Here is an 18,981-nt window from a genome sequence, read left to right on the forward strand (position 1 = left end):
CCTGCCTCGCGCACGGTGAGGAGGGGACGCAAAAGCCACCCTGCCACCGTGTACCCGCAACCCTTACCAGGATGGTCGACGTTTTGCCACCTTCCAAAGTAATTTCCAGATCCGAGAGCGCAGCATCCACCTCATCCACCTCCTTGTCGCTGTTGTTCAGGTGGTTTTCCGAGGACATGATGGACAGCTTATTGATGTGGTACTGAAAGGCAAGGCACAGCGTTTCACCGGGATGCTCCTGCCATCTGCCAGATGCTGTGGGCTCAGCACAAAACGCTTGGGAAGTGGAGTGGAAAACCGGAGCTATACCCTCTGCGGGAGAAGAGGCTGGCAAATGCTGAGACCCAAGCACAGCTGAGTCAGGAATGACCAGCTTGGCTCTTTTCAGTCCAAGGAGTCAGTGGTACAAACCCTGAGGACTGTTCTGGACCCCGTAGGTCAGAGATACTCTTTTCACAGCGTCACAGACTGGCTGAGTTTGGAAAGGACTCTGGAGATCATCTGGTCCTAACCCCTGCTCAGGCAGGGCCACCTACAGCCCTTGTCCAGGACCATGTCCAGTTGGCTTTTGAGTATCTCCAAGGATGGAGACTCCGCAACCTCTCTGGGCAACCTGTGCCAGCACTCGGTCACTCTCACAGTAAAAAAAGTGTTTCCTGATGTTCAGAGGGAGCCTCCTGTGTTTCACTTTGTGCCCACTGCCTCTGGTCCTGTCACTGGGCACCACTGTGAAGAGCCTGGCTCCATCTCCTTTATAGCCTCCCACCAGGTATTTATATACATTAATAACCCCCCCCCTGAGCCTTCTCTCCTCCAGGCTGAAGAGTCCCAGTTCCCTCAGTCTTTCCTCATAGGAGAGATGCTCCAGGACCTTCATCATCCTTGCGGCCCTTCCCTGGACTCTCTCCAGTATGTCCATGTCTCTCTTGCACTGAGGAGCCCAGAGCTGGACCCACCACTCCAGGAGTGGCCTCACCAGTGCTGAGCAGAAGGGAAAGATCACTTCCCTCGACCTGCTGGCAATGCTCTGCCCAATGCAGCCCAGGGTACCACTCGCTTTCTTTGCCCCAAGGGCACGTGGCTGACTGATGTTCAACTTGGTGTCCACCAAGGTCCTGTTCTGCCCTTCAGAACACACCGGATTTTGCACTTCCCCTTGTTGAACTTAATGAGGTTCATGCTGGCCCAATTCTCCAGCCTGCTGAGGTCCCTCTGGATGGCAGCAGGACCCTCTGGCATATCAACCGTACCTCCCAGTTTGGGAGGATGGATTGCATCTGGTTTTACCCCAGAAAACCAAAACATCCACAAAATGTCACACAAAGACCCGTGCCTAGTCCACTCTGCACAGCTCGGAGAGGTAAACTGAGTCTTTACATTTCTGTTTTCACTCTTTTTTTACTAGGAGGGGCCCTAGGAGCAGACAGCCTGGCTCTTGATGGGGATATTTCTGCAGCCTACAGTGACGAGGCACGCCAGACCGCACGTACTAAATGGCCTGCCATCCGTCTTACAGAAGTCAATAGCAGGTGTAGTATTTATGCCAAATCACACCGAGTATTTCACAAAACAGATAAATAAATAATTCTGGGAAACCCACAGATTATCACCAGCTGTTTGGGGGGCAGCGTGCCAGAAACGCACAGTTCAGTAACCTAGTGTACTTACTGGGGGTTTTTTAAGAAGGGCAAAACGAAAAGATAAGATAGACATAAACAAATTTGGTAAAAGAAGGCCAAATTCCTTTTCATGAGAAGTAATCAGCAGCAAATATTTAAATTACCTAATAAACTCAAGTGAGGAGTAGGAGACGGGAAATGATCTGGTTTCTACCAGCATGAGTCCAAGCTCCCACCGAAGCCAAGGTGAGGCTTAAAACCCCAGTTAGAGCAGATTTCACTCATCGTGTTCATCAGTATCCAACAGAGACGTCTGCAAAGCTACAAAACGGAGTTTAACCAAAACTGTAACAGTCTCGGGCTGTCTCCTACCTGTAGCGCCGCAAACATCATCATTTCTTCCTCCGTGCACTCGATCTCCTCCAGCAGAATAGCCCATTTGGACTGCTCGTACAGCTGGTTGATCCTGATCGCGTCGTACTGCAGCAAAAACACGGACCGGGGGTAAAACGACTGAGCCCAGTTCAAGACAAACCACTTCATCTTTCATTTCAGCCCAACACTTCAACCGAGACCGAAAAGCCTCTGCCACCGAAGCAACCCTTGGAGCATCCCTAGCAATACCCAGGGATGATGTCTGCACGGCCAATCTTCCAAGTGGTGGAGGATTTACCAACACAAAAGCACGTTAGAGATACAGACATCCTTTGCACAAAGCCTTTGCCTGCCAGATGCAAGTAAAATAAATAGCTCCGTACCTTTGGATTCAGGTCAAAAAAGCTGTAGTACTTGAACCGGAGCAGCAAAGCTTCATTTTCTTTCACCTCCTGCTCCATGAGAGATCGAGACGAATCCAGCCATCTGTAAATTGTCAACACGGGATAACACACACAAAAAAACCTCCGGCAAAGTCACGATGACGCTTCTAAGAATGCAATTTAAAACTGTCTATTGGACAAAAAAAAAAAAAAGAAGAAGAAGAAAAAGCAGAAAATCGAATCCTTAACTCACCCTTGGTTGATTTTGGCTTTATCGAGCAGTGCCTGTGGCTTGTACATTTTGGCTAAGGACTCTGGGGAGGTGACGGGCTGGCTCACGGCCAGGATGCCCGGGTTCCCCTCTGACAAGGCGCTGTCACCGAACCACGCTGACGTGGGGGACAGGGGACTGCCGTCGTGAGCGTCGTAGGTCGGTGTCATCGTTTTGCTGTACAGTCCTGGGCTCGAATATATGTTTCCTACCAGTAAGAGGGATAAAAGCCAGGAGTTAGCTTATGGCCAAGCCCTGCCTGCTCCCAACCAAGCCAACTCAGACACAAACCCGAAGCCAGCGGATGAAAAACCTTCCCTTTTTTTTTTTTTTTTACCATTTTTTTTCCTCAATGAGAAAATGCTGCACTGCTTGTTTTCCCATGAAAAGCTGCCCCTCTCTCTCTCAGCTCTTCTCCAAGAGCAAACCTGATGGAAAACTCATTCCAGCCCAAATCCATGGGAAAAGGAGCAGGTCTCCCACGCCGGGAAACTCCTGCCCCCTGTGTTTTTGCGGCGCCTGGGACACAAACAGCCCCCAACTTACCGGTATTACCTGTTGCTTAAAGATTTTGGAAGTCAAAAGTTTTAGAGGAGCAGGAAAATAAACTAAGGGCGCAGCCAAAGAGACCAGAGGCAGAGGGCAAAAGTCCTACTGAGGTGGAGCTCACCTTTGACGGGGCCGATGTAAAGAATATCGGTGCCTATAGAGAGGGAAAGAAAGGAGGGAAGTGAGAAGGCGAGAGAAAGTCACCGGGAGAGTAGGAAAGGACAGAAACCGAAAATGGGTATTTTCGGAAGAGGGTAGAAAAGCACAGGTGAAGTTCAACCACTCAAACGGAGTGTTTGCGGTAGCGCCGGTGGACTCTGCAGGCAAAGCAACGTAAGTGACTCCACAGTTATTTTATTCACGTTACAATAAACAGCCGGGCACAGAAACACGGCATTTCACGGACGGAAAAGCTTGCTGAGACGGCCAAACAAATTTCGTATTAATATGCTGAGCAAGTGATGTGATTTGGTGCAAAACTGATCCTGAAGCACACATTACTCCCAGGCCTTTTAAAGCTTTACTGCTCATACAGACTGAAAGCAGACAAAAAACCAAACCCCCAAACCTTTTAAAATTACAAATTTGAAGAGAAGAAAGCAGACCCAGCTTGGTATTTCATACCCCAAAATAGCTGAGAGCTAAATAGTCCCTATTCATCTCACAGGAACATTGATTTTTACTTTAGGAATATAAAACACAGTTTCAAAATAAGGGAGGTTCAACAACCATATCCTAATGTCAGTAATTCCACTGCGGATGTACACGGCAATGAGCTCAGCATCATCTGCTGGGCATAAATCTGCACACCAGCACCTGGAGGGACTGCTAACAAACTGGCTTTCGGGGAAAAAGTCGTGTCCTTTTTAAACCACGGGCCTATTCAGACGCGCAATTCGATGCACCTAAACCCCACCTCCAAGAGCACCGTTAAGGGTGCTGAAGGTGGCGCGTGGCAGGGTTGAGTTGCCACAAGCAAGGTCTTCTGTGCCACCTCCTGCTGCAACCCTGAACCACCACCTCGGGCCACCCTCACTCCAAACAATCCCTCCTCCCTGCATGGCCAAGAAATGACAGAAGGCTGAGCTAAACATCTGGAAAAGTCCAAAACCAAAACAATAGAAAAACCTTTCCAAACTTTTTTTTTTTTTTTTTGCGATGGGTATCTCAAGGAGCGGTAAGAACGGTTTGAATCAGCAGCATCATACGAATGACAGCCAACGTCTTGGTTAGGAAACTTAAAATAATATGGAAACGTGATTCTAAACTGCCTGATGGGATGGAAAATATAAATGAAAACTGTCTGTTGCCATTGAAAAACAAACCCACCAGATACTTTTAATGCTCCTGCTAGTTTTGCTGGCATCCCAGTCTGCAGTAATGTTGGGGCGGACCAGTAAGTACCGTGGGTACCTGCTGTCAAGACAGACCCAGCAAACCAGGCATGAGCAAAAAACCAGCAGAAATGGTCAAGGGATGGAGATATCCACCTTCAAGCTTCACACTTGCAAGGTGAAGGCTGGAGGTGACTTGCCAGGAACTTATGCTTTGAGAGTTGCATTCGATAATCCTTATGGTCCCTTCCGACTTGAGACAGTCTATGATTCTGTGATTGTAAAAGCAGCAGAAATGTGCTCTCCCCGTGGACTGTTGTTATGTTGCAGCAGTGCAGTTCAACAAGAACCAGCAATAAACCACCATCACCATCCATAAACCACATCCCAAAAGATGCTCTGGCCTCCTCCCCATCCCCTCTCACCGCGTGCCAGCCTTAACCTCCATGTGCCTCAGGGAGCCAGGGCCAAGCATTAACTGGACCAACAGAAGGAAATCCCACTTCTTGCCCCAAATCAGGCAGGTTTTCCCATGGGCATCCCCCCACATTCCTCCATTCAAGTGTCTGCTCCAGAGAAGCAAAGCTTCCCCTCAGATGTTCTCCCCATCACTTTCTCCAAACATCTGAATATCTCAGAAGAAGATTCCCTTAAAAAATTTGCCTGAGGCAGGCAATGTCATGGAAAGTTCCAGTTGAAACAGTTGTAAGTTTGGCTAACTTATAAACAAGTGAATACAGGTCTTCTAATGGAAAGTGTTGGGCAACATTTACTGTGGGTGTATTGACAGCTCTGATTTAAATGATTTCATTGCCAGGTACACGGTGCTCAGTGACAAAACATGCCCGTTACATCTTACGTGCCCTGGAATAAGCAGATCTCAAAATATTTTCTCATTTTGAAGAAGCGTTCGGTACACAAACTGATGTTGGAACAATGCTGGAAACAGCTTATTCAGACTAAAAAACCTAACTTTAATGGCACTTAAACATGGCAGGTAGCTGCAGTAATTAAACCTGCAGCAAAAGTAATTTCATTCACAAGGAAAGCAAAATCAGCAAGACGGTTCAAAGTGACTTTCTGAAAGACCAATAAATAATTAAAATAGAAACTTATCTTCTGCATACACTTCCCCCAAAGCAGGCCAAGTACTGCGTATTAATCTAACAGAGATGCTCTCCGTGAACACAGACTTTTGGGAAGGCTAATTATGGACTTTCAAGATGAAAATGCCAAATGAAAATGAAAATTGACTGGAGCCTTGCCCGATGCAGGGAAAACTCCCTGAGCCAGGAGTGGGAGAGGACTAGCTGAGAAGTATTTTTAAGTAACCGAGAGAAGAAAGAATGAGACCGGAGCAAAAGAAGGACTATTTTTCCCTTGCTGCAGCCCTGCTGGTTTGCTGCGGAGCCCGTGGTGCACATCACTTTGGCAGCTCCAGGGCATCACTGTTGCCCTCACCCACGTCCCGCACAGCCAAAACCTTCCTGCTCGCAAGCCCAGTGCCGTTACCCACACTGCACGACCTTCACTTGTACTTCACTTAATTTAAGACCAATTAATACAAGTTTACTGAATTCCAAAATATTTTTTTTTTTAATTCAAGCTGCCCTGCTTCTCTCTCACTGCTGGATTTAAAACCAAGAGCTTCGGCAGCCAGGCACGTCTGGCCCGCGCGGCACCACGCAGCGCTGCGGCTTTCTCCGCGAGTCCGTTTGGGCTGAAGTGCTCCCCCTTCACCAACTTTATGGTTTAAGCTCCTGCCATCTGCCTTCAGACCTCCAGCAGCTGCAGAGCAGAGCTGAAAAAACCCTCTGCTTGCAAACACCTCCCTGCATCAACTTACTGCCCGTGGCAAGAGATGTTACTCCATCAGAGACGTTACTGCATTAGCAATTCTCGTACCAGTGCTGCTCTGGTTCTGTAAGCCAGACTGGCAAACTACCCCCCAGCAATAAAAGGTGGGTTTTTTAGCATTATGATCTATACACCCTTAACATAAGGCAATGCTAATGCAATTAATAAACCACTGGTTTTGCTGGGCTATAAATACGGAGTAGAACGGTGGTGCTGCCTAAAACACACCTGGAGTTTGACATTAAGAACGATTTTCCGTTTAACTCTTTTCTTAATAGGGTAAGAAAACAGTAACACAATCGGAGTGTTAAAGTGGTCACACTTGGTTTCTGGTTTATTTTATAAAAACCTGGCGTTGCTCTGCTCCCCTAAATGCGTGACAGCTTCAGGCATGCATCTGTGCGACCGCGACCACGTGCTGCAGCCCTGGATGATTTGTGGAATTTATTTGGGGTCCGTTTCTTGCACAGACCTTAGGGAATTAGGCCAGAGCGATATTGCTATGTTATCTTCCCCCACCCCCATTTAATTATCTGTTTGCCTCCTGCTGACCCCTTCCCCATCCTCACGAAGGAAGCCCCGGCTCACCAGACCCTGGTGTGATCAGTGGACCCTCCAGCTCGAAGGCGTCGTCTTCACATTGATCATCCAACTTCTTCTTTTTTTTCTTTGATGGGTCTCTGGGTTTCCTCAAAAGGGAAAGCTCTTCTGGATGCCTGATGTCTGGGGAGAAAACGGATCACTTTTACAAAGGCGGGATGGAAAAAAAAGGGGAAAAAAAAAGAATATCCTTCCTTTAGGAACAACATCCAGCAACATGCAATATCTCCCTTGGCTGATTTTCCTGCTTTGTGATGGTTAAAATTCAAGTTGAGAACATTTTCCCTGCAAGACTGTTGGAAACAAGCGTTGTCCCTGGCCGGAGAGGTAACATGGCATTTGCATAAAATGCAGAATTTTCCAGGCACAGCCACTCCAATGCAAATACAAGCACTGTTAGACCCTGAGACAGAGGCTAGTACCACTCCCACTCATAAATATATAAATATAAATATAAATATAAATATAAATATAAATATAAATATAAATATAAATATAAATATAAATATAAATATAAATATAAATATAAATATAAATATAAATATAAATATATCAGGTAAACCCCTATTTAGACACCGAGGTAAAAGGCCAGGTACTCTCACTTCCATAGGAGCAATCCAAGAGTCGAGCCATTTATTTACTTATCAGACTGGAAATTTTAGAGCCTGTATTTAAAGATATCTTAGTCAAAGTGTCTCCTTTTCACAGCAAAACTCTCTCATTTCCCTGCCCACAACCAGCCTCAATAATTTAGACCCATGTTATTTAAAGCGAGGAGCATTCCAGCCTGTTTGCGTTTTAAACCACGGGAGTATGGGGGGCTAATGAAAAAGATAATTTTAAGGCCGTTTCCCACTTTGGGTTTGCTTCTGCCTGCTGCAGGTGCTGCCAGGTGAGAAGGAGCTTTCTGGGAAATTGGACTCCGTGGGCTGTTGTGGCACCGACACCACGGAGGGACCAGAGCAGGGGCAGGAGTCCCCTCGCTGGCGCTGCAAAAACCAAGAGGGGAGAAAAAAAAAACCCCCTCCGTCTATTCTAAACTGTCCTCAGTCGATATGTGGGAACTGACCTGGAAAAGCATTCACCTGGGCACGAAGCCATCCTGTTGCAGTGATGAAAGGCTGCAAAAAGATCGGAGAGCTCTGAAATACAGCTTGGATTAGTAAAAAGGAGATTAGGGGTCATTGCTTGAGCCTGCAAGGAAGAGTTTCAGAGCTCTCCTCTGCAGCTGGCTGTTCCACGTTCAAGCCTCTGTGCTGTTTCCAGCTCTGTTTTTTCGCACGGATCACCCAAAACTGCTCAGCTGCACGGAGATGTGCAAAGCTTTGCCTTCGGGATGCCCTAAGGAAAGCAGCCCCCAGTCCTGTCCCCATCGGAGCCCGCAGCTGTAGCTGCAAGAGACACCAGGAGACAGAAGAGAGGGCTGTGCCAGCCAGGCTGTATTTTCCCACCAAGAGGAATGCTGAACAAGACAATAAGTCATTATTCTAACGAGGACAGGTTACAGGGTTCATATCTCACCGCCGGGCTGGCAGCAGCGGGCGTTTGCTCTACAGTCCCAGGCGCGGGATTATAATTAAACCTGGAATTCAGTCCCCAGCACGTGACCCGAGCAGGACACATTCCCACGGCGGATGAGTCTGCTCCGACTCACGCCTTGCCCGTGCCAGCATCTGCCCTTACTGCAAATAAGTGGGGAAACATCAGGCTGGAGGCGAGCTCTGCCCCCCCCTCGCCCCATCACCGTCAGACGATTAACCAGAAGTGGTTTTCCACATTTGTCAGGGGATGGCTGCCATTACAAACAGTACATTCCAAAAATTACTTTTTTTTTTCTTTTTTTTTTTTTTTTTTTTTAAATTTATTTATTAAAGCACAGCTTCCCTGGTGTCAGGTCACATCCCGGAGCTTCGTTTCTCTGTTTGCAGACACGGTGAGCATCACGGGACCAGCGCATGGGCTGTCCCTTCCTGGAAAGGACCATCGTGACAGACTCCCTGCCACACTATTTTAAATAACAACCCATGCTTTTCCTTTTTTTTTTTTTTTCCCCTTGCTATTTTAAATAACTGCCTGTGTACCACCACTAACCCCGCTGTGCCTGTCACATTGGGGAGATGTGATTTTAGGTGAGCTCCAGGGATGGATCCTGTAGCCCTGGCATTCCCAAATCCAGAGGTTGGGCACTTCTGGATTTAACTATCTTCAGTATCACGGGCTCCCATCCTAAACCATCATCTGGCACAGCTTTGTTTTCTATTTATACATTTATATATATATATCTAGATATACATTTATAAATTATATATATTTTAATATATTAAAATATATTTATATTATATATTTTATAATATATAATACTTATTTTTATATATATTATATATATGATTTATATATTTAAGCTTTAATTTAACACTGAGTTATTATTACTCCATACATTATCATGCTCAACTCCAGCCCTGCACCCACTACCCCACAGTTAAGTTTCACCACACGACTTTTTGACCATTTCTAGCAATAAATACCCAGTGTATGAATCCAGACAGCTATTTGCATTCCCATTTATTACCGCCAGCTTACCTCACGAAGAAAAAATCTGCTGGGACAACCAGGGTCATGTGCAAGGGACAACACGCAGCGCAGCCTAAAATGAGGAGTTCCCCTGGTATTTCGCTAGCAAGGTTTATACTCTGATGTTTATTTATGGTGCATTAGCAACTGATACAGCCTCTCAGCTGAAACCATTCAGAGAGGCCAAGAGAAGGGCTCTGGGCCAAGCTCAGCTCCTGAAAGCGATCTGCTGGAGTCGGCCCAAAGCTTGACCATCTGATTTCAAAGCAACTTTTTATAGTCCCTCAGTTGTTCGTGACGCTATCATCGGATTACAAAGGATACGGGCAAGTTTTTCAGCAGCTGCTTCAGAACGGCGCAGGGCTGCGGGGCACAGCAAAGGCAGCGGCATCCTCGCAATGCTGGAGCATCCCTGCTCCTGCACACATTTCCCACTGATAAGCCACAAATTTCTCCCAAACAGCGATCCACTGGCCATACCATCGTCTCCAAGACCTTACAAACCCACTGAAGCCAACTGAGAGCTGCAGGGGAAATTAAAAATAAAGCCCACCGTGCTAAAATGCAGAGAGCAGAAAAGCAACAAGGGAGCCACGTTGGTTTTATTTCCCACCCCAGAATTAGAGAAAAAGCAAGAAGCAACTTCACATGTTTCAATCTTTCAGTAAACTGCTGGTGAAAAAAAGTGTTTGCTGCTGCTTATGATTAAAAAGCATACAAAGGGACTTCAAGAGTGTTTTGAACAGAGCTGGGCTTGGCAAACATGGTGTTTAGTTACTGTAGCTAAAGCAGAGCCTATCCCAGGACATAAGCTTGCAGATGGTAGGGCTCCAGTTATCTGGAAACTGGGACAAAGAACTGCTCCAGAGCCCCAGCCCCTGTTTTCTGGCCATAAGAGCAAGAGTAAGATCCACAAAGTATTGAAGTGGTGCAAAAAAACTGAAGTCCTCTATATGGGTTTGGGCTTTCTACTAAGTCCCACTGCACCTGGAGGAGACCACTTGCTGAAGTTGTTCACCTGGACTAAAACATCTCCCCAGGGCTTGATTTCAGCCCCGAATTCCCACTCGAAACCCTCTTGTTAACTATTTCATCCACATCTTCCAGCTAAAGCCAGGCTGCTCCTGCCCAAGGTCACTCTGAAGGAAAAAGGGTCAGTGAAATGTGGGTGGACCAGGAGAAGTGACCTTCTGAACAAGGCTTAATGCGTTGACTCTTCAATTGACGCATTGGTCGGGGCTGATGTTTGTTTTAAGAAAGACTCCTTGTCTGTACACACGAGACAGATGGCACCAGCAACATCTATTAGAAATTACTCTAAATGATCCTTTTAGCATTTTATTTTTATTTATTGTGCAAGCATGTGAAAACCCAGCTACTCAACCTCTTACCAAGCGTCCCCGGCGCTGCTGGTAGCAGAAACCATCTGCGACGACACGCGGCGCGCTTCGAACGGATGGGAGAGCGCTGCCCAAAACCTGCTCCAAAACCATTTTTCAGCTGGATCCAAGCGGGAACTGTTTGTATTTTGACATCTCCTCCAGCCCACGCTGGACCAGCTGCAGCTGTGGCTGAGCCCCAACAATGCTGCAGCGCCATGTCCGTGTCCCAGCGGAAGGGCTTCGTCAAATGTAGGGGATTTGTTTCCTAGAGAGGTGGTGGATGCCCATCCCTGGAAACACTCACAGCCAGGTTGGACAGGGCTCTGAGCAACCTGATCTAGTGGAAGATGTCCCTGCTCACTGCAGGGGGGTTGGACAAGGTGACCTCTGAAGGTCCCTTCCAACCCAAACCATTCTGTGATTCTATGATTTTATCAAGTGAGTGAAATGCCCTTTGGTGAGAGGAGCACACGTACATGCATTTCATGGGAAGCATTTAAAAAATCCAACTGGGAAGGCAGCTTTCAACCTCTAAGAGAACTTCTTCTAACTGTCGGATGAAGCCATTTTACTCCCTACAGCATTTTTTTTCCCATCTGCCTGCAAGAGCCTCCTTGTGCCTGTGCTGTCTCCCGCTGAAGACAAATCCATGGCCTTTTCTTCCCCATGTAATCCTTTATTCCTCATCCAACCCCTGCACAGCTCACCCAGCCCAGCTGTGCCCATTTATCTCACACTCAGAGATGAACAGCAGAGCTGGGATGAAATCCTCCTTTTTCATAAGACGCCACACTGACTGCCCCTAGAAAACTGGCTTTAAAGAAAAATATCCGCCTTGCAGGGTGTAAAATTCACCATTCATGTTCTTTTGCACTGAATCCACCAAGTAAATCTTGCAGCTGCTGCATCTTTAACCACCAAGGTGTATTGTGATGGGAAAGCAGCTGTGGTCAGAAATGGGACCAAAATCCAGAATAAGGGGTGATTTTTGCTGCTTTGTTCCTACCCAAAATGTAGGGTCCCCAGACCCCATCAAGCAGCACGCCAAGGGGTCAGGAGACAGACAGTGATGATTTTGGTGCTCTCACTCCCACAAGAAACCAGATTTGTGGTTTTCTTGCATCCCCTACACATGTAACACGGCATCACGGACTAGAATCGGCCTGGGTATGTACCCAGTTCCCCAAAATTTAAAATTATGGGAAATCAAAGTAGTTTCAATATTCAGTTTTGATATATAAGGAAAATGAATGCTCCACCGCGGCGCTCTCAGCATCCACTTTTCCACCCGATTTCTGGCTCCCTTAAAAGGCCACAGGGCTGGTTTGCCTGGTTAGCTCTTCAACCATAAAAACTCCACAATTTTACTTGTAGCACAGACAGCGTTTAGGGGAAATCCTCTCTTTAATCCTGATCCAGTTATCCTCTGTCAGGAAATGTATTTTGAAGTGGGCTATCTCTGCACTGGATCACCACTGTCTCAAAGCAATGACTCATAAAAATTACAGCCTTTGCGTATCGCCATGACGATTCTTAAGAAAAATGAGACCTCAAACCCCATTTCTCTCCCATTTCAGACTTTTTTTTTTTTAAAAAAAGAGTGTTTTTCTTTGGAATGTGTGAATTCTATGGATCGTCCTTCCTGAATTTACAGAATTCCTGAGTTTACAGAATAAAGTAACCGACTTATCTTCAACATATATTCACTCGAGATAAAAGTTTTGCAAAACATACCAAAGGCAAAAAAAAAAATCCCAAAAAACCTTATATAACTTTGAAGGGCTTGGAGATAAGACCGTGGTTGTACCGGAGGCTGGGCAGTATCTGATGGTGGAGCAGGTCCTTACCCCCTTAGCACAGTTTACTGGGTTTCTACACCCGCCTACATTCAGAACATTTTATTATGGGTTCTTCAGCTGCCTGGGTGCTTACATATTTACTTGGGCAAAAGCCAAATTCTCCACTTGCTGCCCCAGGCCATGCAGCTATGTCAGGACATCCTGCAAAGCCTCCTGAGATGATGCCCAACGAATGCCACAGGTACAGACCAAACTGGGGCTGACCCTGGCAGGGGCTTTGCCAGAGCCTTCCCAAATTCAGCGTGGAAAACCCAAGTGCCTGTTGACTTACTGACTTGCCACCACAGTAGCCATCTGCAAAACCACCTGAAAAATGTGGTCAGTGGGCTCTGCAGCGGCGTGACCGCTGCTCGCAAATGCCATCTGTGTGAGTGGTACCCAGAGCTGAAACAGGCACCGCTGGCCAGGAGGGACCCAGGAGGAGGAGGAGGAGGAGGAGGCAGCCAGCAGCGATGGAGCCAAGAGTTATTGCAAGGCTGATAAAAAGCGCCGTTGGAGAGACAGAGTTAACAAAGACTGAATGTCTGGATGTTTTTTTCCACGAGTGGGACGAAATCCCCAGACACCATCTATCCGGATATCTCTCAGAGCACAGACAGCACTTTGAGCTTTGCCCCTGAAGTATCTGAACTGCAGCTAAAGTCAAATTAAACTCAATTAAATTAAGCACCACAAACAAGAGAAAAAAATCCACTTACACCCTCTGCATCGGACCATAAAGAGCAATCAGAATAATCTTAAGGAAGGCGGCAGCAGCAGCTTTGCCAGCATCTCCTAACGTCTTCAGGATGAAAGTCTATTTAAAGGGTCTCTGTCAACAGCAGAGTAAGGATGAAAAAATTCACTGACTCACATGGTGACATACAACCTGATGCTACTCGACAGGCAGAACAGGGGCCGGGGCAGGGAGAGGAAAGAAAGGGAAATATTTTTTTTCCATTTCAGTCGCTTTGCAATTAAATCTTGTTATTTCCCTTACACCAGTTTCTGATGTTCATCTGGATCCTATGCAACAGCTGCAGCTGAATATAGGCAAGCAATAAAAGAGGAAAATAGCAAAATGAAGAAGTTGGCAGCGGTACACTTGGGCCTCGCAATTTAAAAAGCTGAGTACATTGCAATTTGGCCGACTCTCTAAATGGTAAGATTTCCTTCCACACCCATCTCCTAGACATATTTAGAAATAGCTGCGCTACTGCCAAACTTCTTTGCTCGTGGCAGCAAAAGGCAGCAAACCCTTCCTCGGTATTTCACCGGGTTTTGTCTCCATGCCGGTACACAAACGTCGTCTCCAAGCATCTTCACGGTGCTACTGAGCATCTGGACACAGTATCAGAAGATGCTGGTGTTGCCTCCCAAATCCCCACCCAAGATGCTCACACGCGTCTACCAGGACTTCCTTTCAGGCCCCCTATTTTGGGAAAAATGCTACTTTGTTTTCCAGCGGGGTGTGAAGAAAGAAAAAAGAAAAAGTTTAAAGAGGTTTTCAGTGGGAGTTTGCAATGGTGAGATGTAATTCCAGACAGCTTTGCCTCCTGGAAAGCCAGCACGCCAGGACTGTGGCTCTGCGTGCTAACGGGCATGGGCAGAGCCCCGGGAACACTGTGCATCTTGCAGTACCAAAAAAAAAAAAAAAAAAGCAGCTTTTTATAGAAGTATTTTTGGCAACAGAGGGCGTGGAAATATTACAAATACTTCAGAAGTCAGAGGACGTTCTGTACTGGAGTGGAGACCATTTATAAAGGAAAAAAAAAAAAAAGGTAGGGTCATATTCAGCGTCTAGACTGCTGGATGGTGTCGCCTTGCTGGGGCTGGGCTTGCATCACGCTGCTCCCAAATGCCACCGTCACCTCGTCTAGGGTTGCGTTGGGGGGCTGGAGGCTGAAGCCAGGAAGACTGGTTATTGCCTCCCCGTCGCACAGCCACGGGCATCTCCTTATTTCGCGGCAGGGAGAGGTGAGGGGAAGCAGTCCATCACCTTCGCGGGATTTTCCGCAGCCCATTCCTTCTCCAGCCCCACAAGCTCCCCAGGATGGGACCACCCTTACCCTATGCAAGAGGGGTCCCAACTTGCCAGTATCCCTCGCTCCTGGGGAACGGAGTGAGACGGGATGCGGGCACAGAAACGGTCACTGCTCCACACAGGATGCTCCGCAGACTTCATTTTCCAAAACAGGTGATTAATTCACATGAAGCGTTTGTGAGGATTACGAGGCAGGAGCTGGGTGTGATGCCCTACCAGCCTCTGGGGAAAAAAAATAAAAAGACCTGAAGGGAATTTCTTCATCTTGCACAGCCTCAGGGTGGGTAAGGGAGGGAGTAGTCATGAATTTTGGAGCGCATCGTCCTAGAGCTGCCTCCTCCCAGCTCCGGCACCAAGTCCTCTTCCCAGTGCTTCCAGCTCCCACCAGCAACAACTGGAATGATCCAGGCTCCTCTGCTCAGGCTGGAGGACAGAGCAGCTCCCAAATCTTCACATCCAGAGGAAGAGGAGAAGGATGAAAGCTTTTAGCCATCACAGCATCTCCCCTCGCCCTGCGGCTCTGCAACGCGCAGTTTCCCCATGAGAAGCAGCATCGCTGGGGCAGGAAACGCCAAGGCATGGGAAAAAAACCTTCACACTTGCATCTCGCTGTTTGTTTTTCCTCTCCCACGTGCCCACACAGCAGCAGTGGATCCTGCCTGGAATCCCTTACTGGTCCCAGGACACATGGAAAAAAAATACAGGCAGCAGGAGGAGACAGGGGATGCTGCAAGAAAGCAGCTTAAGGGCATCCGCAGATGCAAGGCATCCGCTGTCCTGGAATCAAATGAAGCTGTTGTGCAGGAAAAGAGGATTTTTCCACTCATAGGATGATGAGTTAGCGGGAGCTTTGCAATGCAACCACTGTGGAGGAAAAGAGGATTCTTCTGCTCATTGTTATATAGGATGATGAGTTAGCAGGAGGTTGACAATGCAGCCGCATCCTCCATCTCCTCAAATCTCATTTTCCAGCGAGGATATTCCCACTCACACCAACAAAGTGTTGATTGCAACCCCTTATCAAATCATCAAAGGGTGTTTGTCTATTTGTTGGGCTGTCTGCTGGGTGGAAATATCTCCCCAGTGGGATGATGGGGGTGGGCACGCAGGCAGCACCCCATCCCAACCTCCGCGCCCCGCTGCCGGTCAGGCAGGCAGCACAAACTCATGCTGCTCAAAAAAAAAAAAAAAAAAAAAAAAAAAAAGAAAAGTGAAGTTTTACTTTCTCTTTCTCTGGTTTTTAATTGCAGATCAAAGCTGGCCCTTCAGGCTGGAGCTGTCTGCCAGCAGCTGCTCCTGGGCAGGCTTCCAGGCCACCCTTCGGGTGAGGGCTGCCCATCCCATCCACCGCCCCGCTCCTCTCCTCCTGCCTGCTCCTACTGAAGGCAGGCTCAATCCCTGCCGTTAACCCTCCCGACCTGTTGCTGTGGGAATTGAGGGGCTGCAATCCAGCCACTGGGAATGAGATTGTGTTTTTTTCCAGCTTCGCACGACCTCCAAGAAAGCGAGGGATGTGCGAGTGGCTCCAGCATCTTCCCACAGTCACCTCCGGGAGCTGCAGCCTGGCCGGCGGTGAGAGCTGCCCTTTGCAATGACCTCGCTCTGCACAAGAACAGAGACTTTTCTTTAAAAAACAACCACACGCTGCAGCGGTGACACCTCTGGGTACAAGTTAAAGGGAATATAAGAGAAAGCGCCACCCTAAATAATTCACCCAAGTGTGTTCCTGCTTCCGTATAGAGGATTTTATAAATGCAACCAGCCAGAGTCCCGGCAACATGAGGTATTACTTAAATTACTCATTAATCATGCCATATGCTAAAATTACTGAAGTGTGTAATTAAATGCTCCAGGGGCAAAGACAGCAAACAGTTATAGCTAAAATATGAGCAACCCACAAGCCTAGTTCTGTTGGCTGGACATCGGTCCAGGCCACGCTGGACCCTAACTTCAGAAATAAAGGGATTTGCAGAGACAAGAGCTGTGCTGTTAGAGCAAGGGCTACTTCTTTCCCCTTCTACCTTGAAATATCTACTCAGTTATCCTTGGGGAGACAATCAGCATGGTTAATAGGGGTTACAAGTGCTCTCTGCGGCCAATCTGAGCAGAGATGCTGAGGAGGGCAGGGAAAGGAGAAAAATGAGGCAGCATAAACACTAACCTGGGGAGGGGTAGGGAAAAAGGGAACAGGTGGGTTGGGAAAAGTGTTACAGGATGCTCTGCAAGACCCCCACGAGAGCGCTGTGTTGGAGGAAAAAGAAAACGCAAGCATCCCAAGCCAGGATGACCCCACCGCCCTACAGACACTCTAATTTTTGGCAAGCTGCGACGGGCACCGAGGTGTGGGCAGATATCCCCCACGCTTTCCAGGAACGAAACATCCCGTGCAAATTCAGCAGGACACCCCCAGGATGATTTTGCACGGCAGAAAGCAGCAGCCCCTCTTGCCCAGCAAGCGCGTGACCTCCTGGATGAGATTAGCTCCTGCCTCCATCACCAGCGCTCGGCTCCAGGACCGGGTGCTTGAGGACGTGCCTGACCCACGGCACAGCACCAAGGTCACACACAGAGGAAGAACGGGCAGGCAGAGAGCAGGATTTGTGTGGAGGGGTTTGGTGTTTGCCCCAGGCACCTTTTGCATCATATGTAGATATGAACCAAGACCTCCTCGGGGCAAACACCAAACCTTCTATGTATGTCTTGCCAGTGGGAAGCTCTTCCCTGGACCATAGAGGTATTTGGACACCTATATTTTTACATGTTTATACATATTTATATATATATATATATTAAAAGCAATATTTGGACACCTATATTTTTACAGTTATATATCTATTTTTTTTTTTTTTTAAAAAGTGGTATTTGGACACATATTTTTAATATATATAATATATACCTCTATATTATATATAAGATATATAAGTTAAGCTATATTAGATATTAAATTTTTTATATATATATAAGAATAGTGGTATTTTGACACCTATATAATATACACCTGTATATTACATATATTATTATACACCTTTGTATAATACAGGTGTCCCAGACATCTCTGGGGTCCAGGGAAGAGCTTCCCAGCCCCTCCAGCTCCAGCACCACCTCCTCCCTGCATCCCCATCCCCTCTTCCCTCGAGCCGATGTGGCCATCTTCCCCGTAGCTCTGCTGAACATCTGGCTCCCAGAAAACACAAAGACAAAGGCTAAATAAAGGTTTAATCGCTGTAATTCAGCCACGTAGTTCCCGTCTGTTCTCAAACAGCTCAGGCTGGTAAGAGTCACTAGAAGGAGAGTGAAATTTCCAGAGAAAATCCCGCTTTGCCCAAAATCAGGAACATTTATTCCAACACGTTGGATGCCACGGAAGGAAAGTCGGCAGATGTGTCCCCCCCTCACCTCCTACCACAGCTGGGCTGCAGCTATCTGAGCAGCTTTTCCCCCTTCCACATCTTTAAATATTAGCATTATTCTGCTGGTTTGTTCATAAATACACTGAGAGCCCGGGAGTTGGAACAAACAGCTGCTTCAGGCCCATGTAAGGTTCTGACTGCTCGGCAGTGTCAGTGAAAGATCTCCTGTTACGTGATTAACTGTATCAGAATTTCCTGATGTGACTCACTGCTAGAAAGATTCATCAGCGACCAAGCGGATGCCTGTGACCTCTCTGTCTAGAATGACATTAAAAATGGCAAAGGGAGACGGAGGGGGGAAGCAAAATCGACTGGGAAATAATGCTGGCTAAGCCTTTTCTATTTTAAGGAGAAATTGCCCAATATTTATATTTAAAAAAAAAAAACAAAACAACACCCAAACCCACAAAACAACCAACAGGCAAGAAATAGCAAAGATTTGTAATCGGCTATATATACCGACCTAACCACAGATGTGCCGGGGGCTACGCTGTAACGCCGCACGTACGGCTGAGCTCTTCCTGCCTCACAAAATAACTGGGTCAGCCAAGAGTAACCCTGGCTGCTTTTTGAGAGCAGAAATAGATTTACTACGGCCGAGGTCGGGTTGCAGGTTCCTTTCAGAGGGGAGCAAGTGGGAAGGACACCGGTACGGAGCCCATGCGCTGAGTGCTTATTTGAGTTCCTCAGAGCAAAGTTACCATCTCCTGGTTTTGTGGGTTTTTAGGTTTTTTTTGGGTTTTTTTGG

General features: G+C 47.2%; 1 protein-coding gene across 1 annotated transcript in view; it reads right to left on the minus strand.

Moving 5' to 3' along the window:
- The window catches only part of FERMT2 (fermitin family member 2), a 33,284-nt gene that overhangs the window by 12,655 nt on the left and 1,648 nt on the right, over positions 1-18,981 (minus strand). The window contains exons 3-8 of the mRNA XM_026849196.1: positions 6,977-7,111; positions 3,319-3,351; positions 2,631-2,856; positions 2,378-2,480; positions 1,992-2,099; positions 68-202 (exon numbers count right to left, since the gene is read on the minus strand). Of these exons, the coding sequence (XP_026704997.1) occupies positions 68-202; positions 1,992-2,099; positions 2,378-2,480; positions 2,631-2,856; positions 3,319-3,351; positions 6,977-7,111 (740 nt within the window). The remainder of the gene's footprint in view (positions 1-67; positions 203-1,991; positions 2,100-2,377; positions 2,481-2,630; positions 2,857-3,318; positions 3,352-6,976; positions 7,112-18,981) is intronic.

The sequence above is a fragment of the Athene cunicularia genome (genome assembly GCF_003259725.1).
Source record: "Athene cunicularia isolate RWA chromosome 5 unlocalized genomic scaffold, athCun1 chr5_part1, whole genome shotgun sequence".
Classification (NCBI taxonomy): Eukaryota; Metazoa; Chordata; class Aves; order Strigiformes; family Strigidae; genus Athene; species Athene cunicularia.